Below are 10,146 nucleotides of genomic sequence, written 5' to 3' on the forward strand. Positions count from 1 at the left end.
ACCCATAGCCCTCTATCAATTCGAAACGACACCCACTGCCCCGCCGTCTCCCCATAGCCCTGTAACAATCCCCAACTAATCCCACTTCCCTTCTTTCTACCCATAGCCCTGTATCAATTCCAAATGAATCCCACTGTCCTACTCTCTCCCAATAGCCCTGTATCAATATCAAAGTTGTGACCCTTTGTGACTTCCCAAGCAGAGCAAATAGTCTTTTATTGTTCTTCCAACTGCAGTCCTTCATAATTATGCCGAACGTGATTAAATCTCCACCTAGGGTTCTCCACCCGGCCTGCAGTGCCCGGTTCTGCGAGAGGGAATGCGATCGTTAAAACTGTACGTGGGCCTGGAGGGTGAGTTCCGAGCCAAACTGCAACTGGAGCCTCTCTAATCCCTGGTCCCATCCACGAGTCGTGGGATTGAAGAGAGGATCAGGGTGGTGGGTGAGGCAAAACCAATACTGTTCCACAAAACCCAATTATCTCGGCTCCCAAATGGAGTAGGGTTTTCAGGGGTCCCTGGTATCTCAAACAAGCAACCATGTTTCAAGTATTCGCCCAGCCGATTAAAATTGGGGAGCGACTATTTGACTGTCGTGGGCAGCACAACAAAGCACCACCTTCAACCAATGAGCTGCCGCAGGGACAAGTAATAATTATAATTGTTGATAGTGAAGAAAAAAGCTGTGCACTGCAGGAAGATATCAATGTCATTGTCATCTTAGGCAGCGCCTCTGAATCGAGGAAGACTTCCTTCCACTATTAACATGAGTCCTTAGGTGGCTGAACAGTCCAATACGGGAACCACAGTCCCTGTCACAGGTGGGACAGATAGTGGTTGAGGGAAGGGGAGGGTGGGACTTGTTTGCCGCACGCTCCTTCCGCTGCCTGCGCTTGGTTTCTGCACGCTCTCGGCGACGAGACTCGAGGTGCTCAGCGCCCTCCCAGATGCACTTTCTCCACTTAGGGCGGACTAGTCTTTGGCCAGGGACTCCCAGGTGTCAGTGGGGATGCTGCGCTTTATCAGGGAGGCTTTGAGGGTGGTCCTTGTAACGTTTCCTCTGCCCACCTTTGGCTCGTTTGCTGTGAAGGAGTTTCGAGTAGAGCGCTTGCTTTGGGAGTCGCATGTCGGGGCATGCGGACAATGTGGCCCTGCCCAGCCGAGCTGGTCAAGTGTAGTCAGTGGTTCGATGCTGGGGATGTTGGCCTGGTCGAGGACGCTAACGTTGGTGCATCTGTCCTCCCAGGGGATTTGTAGGATCTTACGGAGGCAACGTTGGTGGTATTTTTCCAGCGACTTGAGGTATTTACTGTACATGGTCCATGTCTCTGAGCCATACAAGAGGGCGGGTATTACTACAGCCCTGTAGACCATCAACTGGTACAGGTCAGGTGGGCAGAACAGTGGCAAATGGAATTCAATCCGGAGACGTGTGAGGTAATGCATTTGGAGAGGGCTAACAAGGCGAGGGAATACACATTAAATGATCGGACACTGAGTAGAGTAGAGGAACAAAGGGACCTTGGAGTGCAGGTCCACAGATCCCTGAAGGTAGCAGGCTAGGTAGTTAAGGTGGTTAAGAAGGCACACAGAATACTTGCCTTTATTGGCCGAGGCATAGAATACAAGAGCAGGGAGGTTATGCTTGAACTGTATAAAACACTAGTTCGACCACAGCTAGAGTACTGCGTGCAGTTCTGGTCAGGCATTACAGGAAGGATGTGATCGCACTGGAGAGGGTACAGAGGAGATTTACCAGGATGTTGCCGGGACTGCAGAGTTTTAGCGATGAGGAAAGATTGGAAAGGCTGGGGTTGTTTTCCTTGGAACAGAGGAGGTTGAGTGGAGACCTAATTGAGGTGTATAAAATGATGAGGGGCCTGGATAGAGTGGATAGGACAGACCTGTTTCCCTTGGCAGAGGGGTCAACAACCAGGAGGCAGAGATTGAAAGTAATTGGAGGGAGGTTTAGAGGGGATTTGAGGGGAAATGTCTTCACCCAGAGGGCGGTGGGGGTCTGGGGTGGAACTCACGGCCTGAAAGGGCGGTAGAGGCAGAAACCCTCACCACATTTGGATGTGCAACTTGAAGTGCCGTAACCTACAGGGCTACTGACCCAGAGCGGGAAAGTGGGATTAGGCCGGGTAGCTCTTGGTCGGCCGGCGAGGACACGATGGGCCGAAATGGCCTCCTCCCGTGCTGTGCCGTCTCTGTGACAGAGCGACCCAATCAGTCCCACACTCCCCCCCTGCCCTTTCCCCACAGCCCGGCACATTTACTCTTCCAGCATTTATCCAATTCCCGGTTTGAAAGTCACGATTGAATCTGCTCCCACCGAGCTTTCAGGCAGCACGATTGTGATCACAACAACTCGCTGCGTAAACACATTGTCCCCATCTCCCCCACTGGTTCCATCGGCGATTATCGTCAATCTGTGTCCCTCTGGTTACCCACCCTTTTGCCCCGGGGAACAGGTTCTTCTTATTCACATGTGTCTTGGTCAAAGAGGTCGGTTCTAAGCAGCATTTTAAAGGAGCAGAGAGGTGGAGCGGTTGGGGCCCAGGCAGCTGAACGCACGGCCGCCAATGGTGGAGCGATGGGAATCGGGGGATGGGCAAGAGGCCAGAATTGGAGGAGCGCAGGGATCTCGAGGGTTGTAGGGGCTGGAGGAGGTTAGCGAAAGGGTGGGATGTGGGGGCTGGAGGAGGTTACTGAGTTAGGGAGGGGTGTAGGGGCTGGAGGGGATTACAGAGACATTGGAGGGGTGTCGAGGCTCGAGGGGGTTACAGAGATAGGGAGTGGTGTAGGGGCAGGAGGAGGTTATAGAGATGGAGGGGACGAGGAAGTTACAGAGATCGGGAGGGGTGAAGGGGCTGGAGGGGATTACAGAGATAGGGAGGGATGTAGGGGCAGGAGGAGGTTATAGAGATGGAGGGGGCGAGGGATTACAGAGATAGGGAGGGATGTAGGGGCTGGAGGAGGTTACAGAGATAGGGAGGGGTGTCGGGGCTGAAGGGGGTTACAGAGATAGGGAGGGGTGAAGGGGCTGAAGGAGGTTACAATGATAGGGAGGGATGTAAGGGCTGGAGGAGGTTACAGAGATAGGGAGGGGTGTAGGGGCTGGAGGAGGTTACAGAGATAGGGAGGGGTGTAGAGGCTAGAGGAGGTTACAGATATGGAGAGGGGGTGGGGGCCATGGGGGGATTTGAAGTTGAGGATGAGAATTGCATTGGGGCCCTCTCTCTCTCTCTCTCTCTCCCTCTCTCTAATGCCACTATCCGCTTCTCTCTCTCCCCACAGAATGTGGCCCTCCACGCAGATATCAACGGTAAACAGTTCCCCGTCACCCGCGGTCAAGACTTCGGGCGCTACCAGGTAAAGTGATGTGGGGGGTGGTTTGGTTAACACGAAGCGTCCGGTGGTCACCCCTTCACCGCGAGATCGGCCCAGAGGTGTTGCCGCACTCAGCTCAGTCACGCTGTATCAGTGTTGTGGGGAAGGGTGGGTAGGACGCTGACAGCCCATCCCATTGCTGGGTGTGAGTGGAGTCCCGAGCTTGTGATCACGCTGAGCCTGAGCAGGAGCACCTGATCCTCCTCCTCTCTCTCTCTCTCTCCCCCACTGCACATAGTGGCACAACCCCTCCCGGAAGATAGTGGCTCACTCCCAGAACCCGCGCCCCCGCTGCAGATAGTGGCGCACTCCCTGAAACCCCCTCGTACATAGTGGCGCACTCCCTGAACCCCCCACTCCCGCACATAGTGGCGCACTCCCTGAACCTACCCCCCGCACATAGTGGCGCACTCACTGACACCCTTCCCCCCACAGCACAGAGTGGCACACTCCCTGAAGCCCCCCCCCCTTGCACATCGTGGTGCACTCCCTGAGCACCCCGCTCCCTGCACATAGTGGTTCACTCCCTGAACCCCAACCCCCCCTGCACATAGTGGCGCACTCCCTGTAAGCCAACCTCCCCCCTCCTGCACATAGTGGCGCAAACCCTCTACCCCCCTCCTTTGCACATAGTGGCTCATTCCCTGAACCCCCCTCTCCCTGCACATAGTGGTGCACTCCCTGAACCCCAATCCCCCCCCCCCGTATATAGTGGCGCACTCCCTGAACCCCCCACCCTGTACATAGTGGCTCACCCCCTGAACCCCCCCTGCACATAGTGCTGCACTGGGTCGGATGCGTGTGTTCAGTGGGAGCCACTGGTGATCACATCAGGAGCCGCTGTTAAACCTCTTCTCTTCTCCGTCCCTCTCCCCCACTTGTGGCCCCTCCGGCAGGCCGCTCCACCTGCCATGGCGGGAGGAGGGAGGGATCAGCCTTTCTGGTACCGCGGAGCGCCGAATCTCCACCCCCCCCAACCCGGAACTGCTGCCATGTCTTCGTTAACCACGAGTTTCCATGCTTGCCGCAGGTTTCCTGGAGCGCTGAGCACAAGGTCACCAAGTCGGGGACGTGCGAGGTGAAGTTCTTCGACGAGGAGTCCTACAGCGCCTTGAGAAAAGTGAGTCGTGTGTTCAATACCCAGGTAGGAGGACCTTCAGTGAAGGGGAGAGACTGGAGAAGCTGGGGTTGTTCTCCTTGGAGCAGAGAAGGTTGAGGGGAGATTTAATTGAGGTGTTCACAATAACGAGGGGTTATGATCGAGTGGATCGTGAGAACCTGTTCCCGGGGGCAGGAGGGTGGGTAACCAGAGGGACACAGATTGATGATAATCGGCGATGGAACCAGAGGGGGTGATGGAGAGAATGTGTTTACGCTGTGAGTTGAGGAGAAACTTCTTCACCCAGAATTCTCTAGCACAGAAAGTTGTTGAGGCCAATTCACTAAATATATTCAAAAGGGAGTTAGATGTAGTCCTTACTACTAGGGGGATCAAGGGGTATGGCGAGAAAGCAGGAAAGGGGTACTGAAGTTGCATGTTCAGCCATGAACTCATTGAATGGTGGTGCAGGCTCGAAGGGCCGAATGGCCTATTCATGCACCTATTTTGTATGTTTCTATGTTGCTATGAGTTGTTATGATCGGGAACGCGCTGTCTGAAAGGGTGGTGGGAGCAGATTCAATCGTGACTTTCAAACCGGGATTTGGACAAATACTGAAAGGGGAAATGTGCCAGGCTGTGGGGAAAGAGCAAGGGGGGAGTGTGGGACTGATTGGGTCGCTCTGTCGCCGAGCTGGCACAGCACGGGTTCGAGGGGCTGAATGGCCTCCTGCGCGGTAAGATTGTATGACCTGCCAATGCCTGTTGATTCGATAGATTTCATTTTTCTTTTGCCCTTATTAAGCAGCGTGCGTACCTGCACCTTGTAGTTCGTCAAGGGCTGGTGAAGGGTTGGGTCTTGTTTTCAGTCTCGGGCCCTTGCACCAGGCCGAGGGGAGGCTCTTTTCCCATCCGCAAGCACCGCCCACTCTCCCCACACCCCCTCAACCAGTGGGCACTGCAAAGGCCATTCAGCCCCTCGAGCCTGCAACATTAGGAACAGGAGCAGGCCCATTCAGCCCCTCGAGCCTGTTACATTAGGAACAGGAGGAGGCCATTCAGCCCCTCGAGCCTGTTACATTAGGATCAGGAGGAGGCCCATTCAGCCCTCGCGCCTGTTACATTAGGAACAGGAGGAGGCCCATTCAGCCCCTCGAGCCTGTTACATTAGGAAAAGGAGGAGGCCATTCAGCCCGTCGAGCTTTACATTCGGAAAAGGAGGAGGCCCATTCAGCCCCTTGAGCCTGTTACATTAGGAACAGGAGGAGGCTGTTCTGATACATTTTTGCTGGCCTGTTTAACTCCAGTCTCACACCCTCGGAAGGGGCCGCTATTGAAGGTGCCCCAGCACGACTTTCTCAGCTTGGGACCGGCAACAAATGCCGGCCTTGCCAGCGACGCCCACATCCGCAGACTGACGCCACCTCTGGCACTGAGACTGGAGAAAGTGCAGCCAAGGAGCTTCAGAGAGAGATCGAGGCCAAACTCTTGATCAAAATTCTGGCAGGCAGAAAGTCACATCAGGACAGCCAGGGGCAGAAAGTGAGCCACAGGAGGGTGTCGGGGGGGGGGGGGGAACTAACGGGTCAAAGAGGTGGGTTCTACGGAGCGATTTGGAGAAGGGCATGAAGAGGGTCTTAAAGTTGGGGATGGAGAAGCGGGAGGGTGTTCCAGGCGCGGGCCGCAAGGGGTGCAAGGCACAGCTTCCATTGGTGGGGCGAAGGGGTTGCTTGAGTTGAAAGCAGCCTGTGCTCTCCTCCCTCCCTCTCTCCTTGCGGTCCGCCCTCCCTTGCCACCCCCAGCAACTGTTGCTGTCTGACGCTCTCGGGTCTCGTTCCCTCAGAGGAATAGCGAGGACCTGTCTACCATCAAGCCATTATTCAGTGTCAACGTTGACCATCGGGTGAGTGGAGGCAACTGTGTGGGGGCGGGGGGGGGCGTGGGGGGTGTGTTTGCTCTGCGGGTGGGTGGGCTGGGAGTAGGGGAGGGCAGGGGAGGTGCAGGAGGCTCTGGCAGCACCGATAAAGCGGACACCCTTGGGTGGCGCTGTTTGAGACGGGCGCGTGCGCTCTCTCTCTCTGGATCGGGCTGTCTGAGGGGTGGGGCAGGGTGGCTAATATTCCCTGTGTCCTTGTTCTCATCTAACTTCAATCTCTTCCCCCCTCCCGCACCAACCCCTCTCCAGGGAGCGTGGAACGGACCCTGGGTTGCAACCGAAGTGGTTGCCGTGGCGATCGGCCTTCTGGTCTACTACCTGGCATTCAGCGTGAAAAGCAACATCCAGGCGTGATGGAGCATCGGGGGCGGGCGGGGCCGGGGGAAGGAGGGGGCCGAGCATGCTGGAACCTCCCCAGGGGTAAATCGGAGCAGAGAGGCCGGAGTGAGAACCGACGCGATTTAATAAAATAATACTCCCTCCAAACTGGTTTTATTCCTCTCTCGATAAGATGGTAGCGTATCACTTTCAGCGATGACTCGACTCTCTGTGCAATTGTGTGGCCGTTCATCCCATCGTGCCTGTGCGAACTTATTGGAAGTGTTACCAAGCCTCTATCAACGCTTGTTTTCCCCTTCAAATCCTCAGCACTACCCCTCCGACAGTCGGCGCTCCCTCAGCACCATCCCTCTAACAGTGCGGCGCTCCCTCAGTACCGTCCCTCCGACAGTGCGGCGCTCCCTCAGTACCGTCCCTCCGACAGTGCGGCGATCCCTCAGTACCGTCCCTCCGATAGTGCGGCGCTCCCTCAGTACCGTCCCTCCGACAGTGCGGCGCTCCCTCAGTACCGTCCCTCCGACAGTGCGGCGATCCCTCAGCAACGCTCCTCCAACAATGCGGCGCTCCCTCAGTACCGCCCCTCCGACAGTGCAGCGCTCCCTCAGCACCGCCTCTCTGACAGTGCGGCGCTCCCTCAGCACCGCCCCTCGGAAAGTGTGGCGCGCTCTTTAATAAAGGCACTCCGATCTGATAAGGGACATTGTTGCATTGCCTCCAACAAACAGCTGACTTTCTTATTAAGTAAACAATGTTTGATACAGAGTAAAGCTCTCTCTACACTGTCCCCACCAAACACTCTCAGGACAGCGACAGCACGGGCTTAGCGTGTCCCATCACTGGGGCCATGCAACCGTACCAGAAGCAGTGCCATGGCCCAATGGTGGGTGCAGTACTCAGTTACCACTAGCTGGCAGCTCCATAATGCCATGCAGGCCGTGATCCTTACCAAAGGATCCTTTGTATACCCAATCCACACCTGCACTGTGGTCAAACAGGGCTTCATCATTGCCCCAACGCCCCCTGCGCACATCAAGGCTGAACTCCAGGATATAGTCGATGTATTTACTGATACGAACGAAAGCATAGGCCTCACGCTAAACATCCGTTAGACAAAGGTCCTCCACTAGCCTTTCCTCACAGCACTGCCCCCCAATCATCAAGATCCACAGCGCGTATCACTTCCCATCTCTCGGGAGCCTCCCATCAAAAGAGCAGGTATCGATGACGAGATCAAACACCGCCTCCAGTCCCACCTGAGGAAGAGAGTGTTCGAAGACCAGGCCTTCATACCTGCCACCAAGCTCATGGTCTACAGGGCTGTAGTGATACCCGCCCTCAGAGACATGGACCATGTACAGTCGACACCTGAAGTCGCTGGAAAAATACCATCGATGATATCTCCACAAGATCCTCCAAATCCCATAGGATGACAGACGCACCAACGTTAGTGTCCTCGACCAGCCCAACATCCCCAGCAGCGAAGCACTGACCACACTCGACCAGCTCTGCTGGGCGGGCCACATTGTCCGCATGCCAGACACGAGACTCGCAAAGCAAATGCTCTACTTGGAGCTCCTTCACGCCAAACCAGACAAAGCTGGGCAGAGGAAATGTTACAAGGGGCACCCTCAACGCCAACCTGATAAAGTGCAACATCCCCACCGACACGTGGGAGTCCCTGGCCAAAGACCAGTCCGCCCTAAGTGGAGGAAGTGCATCCGGGATGTCTCTGAGCACCTCGAGTCTCGTCGCCAAGAGCATGCAGAAACCAAGCGCAGACAGCGGAAGGATTGTGCGGCAAACCAGTCCCACCCTCCCCTTCCCTCAACGACTATCTGTCCCACCTGTGACAGTGACTGTGGTTCTCGTATTGGACTGTTCAGCCACCTAAGAACTCACTTCAGGAGTGGAAGCAAGTCTTCCTCGATTCTGAGGGACTGCCTATGATGATGATGCCTCACAGTGACGACCAGCTGGCTGTACCGATCATCGCTTCACCTCCTGGACCAACACTGCCATCATGTTAATAGTCAGCAGCACCTTCCAAACCTGTGTCCTCTACCGCCTAGAAGGGCAAGGGCAGCAGGCGCATGGAAAAACCACCACCTCCACGTTCCCCTCCAAGTCACACACACCATCCCGACTTGGAAATATATCGGCCGTTCCTGCATCGTCGCTGGGTCACAATCCTGGAACTCCCTCCCTAACAGCACTGTGGGAGCACCTTCACCACACGGACTGCAGCGGTTCAAGAAGGAGGCACACCACCACCTTCTCAAGGGGCAATTAGGGATGGGCAATAAATGCTGGCCTTGCCAGCGACGCCCACATCCCGTGAATTAATTTTTTAAAAGTCCTTCTCTGCACGCGACAGACAACCGTCCGACTCCACCCTCCAGCTCTGATTGGAGGGTGTGATTTACCGAGCGTTCCGTGCAGGCCAACAACAACTGGCCTCTGACCACGCCAATATCTGTGGGGGCCAATAGCTTTCAAAGAGAGTTGGATGCGGGTAAGTCAGATGGAGGATGTTCCAAGTAACCACCTCGTCACACACACTCACTCCTCAGCACATACTGCATCGAGTGTACAGCACAGAAACAGGCCTATCGGCCCATCCTGTCCCTGCCGCTGTTTGTGCTCCCCACGTGCCTCCTCCCACCCCTCTTCATCTCACCATATCGATATATCATATATATTAGGGGCTGAGATACATCAGTCAGTGTACAGATATCTCCCTGAGGGAGTGGGACTGAGAGACACCAGTCAGTGTACAGATATCTCCCTGAGGGAGAGGGACTGAGAGACAGCAGTCAGTGTACAGATATCTCCCTGAGGGAGAGGGACTGAGAGACACCAGTCAGTGTACAGATATCTCCCTGAGGGAGAGGGACTGAGAGACACCAGTCAGTGTACAGATATCTCCCTGAGGGAGAGGGACTGAGAGACATCAGTCAGTGTGCAGATATCTCCATGAGGGAGAGGGACTGAGAGACACCAGTCCGTGTACAGATATCTCCATGAGGGAGAGGGACTGAGAGACACCAGTCCGTGTACAGATATCTCCATGAGGGAGAGGGACTGAGAGACACCAGTCGGTGTCTCTCTGTCTCTCTGCCGCTCTCACTCTGTCTCTCTCTCTCTCTGTCTGTCTGTCTCTCTCTCTCTCCCACTCATTCAATCTCACCCTCTCTCTCTCATACTCTCTCTCTCACTCTCCGTCTCTCTCTCTCACTCTCTCTCTCTGTCTTTCTCACTCTCTCTCTCCATCTCTCCATCTGTCTCTCTCCCTCTCTCCATCTGTCTCTCTCTCACTCTCTCTCTCACTCTCACTCCCTCTTTCTCTCCATCTCTCTCTCTCTCTCTCTGCCTCTCTCTC

At 55.4% G+C, this 10,146-nt stretch overlaps 1 protein-coding gene across 1 annotated transcript; it reads left to right on the forward strand.

Annotated features, from left to right (window-relative positions):
* The first annotated feature begins 540 nt into the window (after window positions 1-540).
* On the forward strand, window positions 541-6,782 carry LOC139240523 (translocon-associated protein subunit delta-like). Its single transcript, XM_070869066.1, has 5 exons — window positions 541-648; window positions 3,301-3,375; window positions 4,424-4,522; window positions 6,336-6,395; window positions 6,678-6,782. Exons 1-5 carry the CDS (start codon window positions 541-543, stop codon window positions 6,780-6,782), a joined length of 447 nt encoding a protein of 148 aa, XP_070725167.1.
* Window positions 6,783-10,146: the final 3,364 nt, after the last annotated feature.

Source organism: Pristiophorus japonicus, chromosome 32 (genome assembly GCF_044704955.1).
Source record: "Pristiophorus japonicus isolate sPriJap1 chromosome 32, sPriJap1.hap1, whole genome shotgun sequence".
In the NCBI taxonomy this organism is placed as follows: domain Eukaryota; kingdom Metazoa; phylum Chordata; class Chondrichthyes; family Pristiophoridae; genus Pristiophorus; species Pristiophorus japonicus.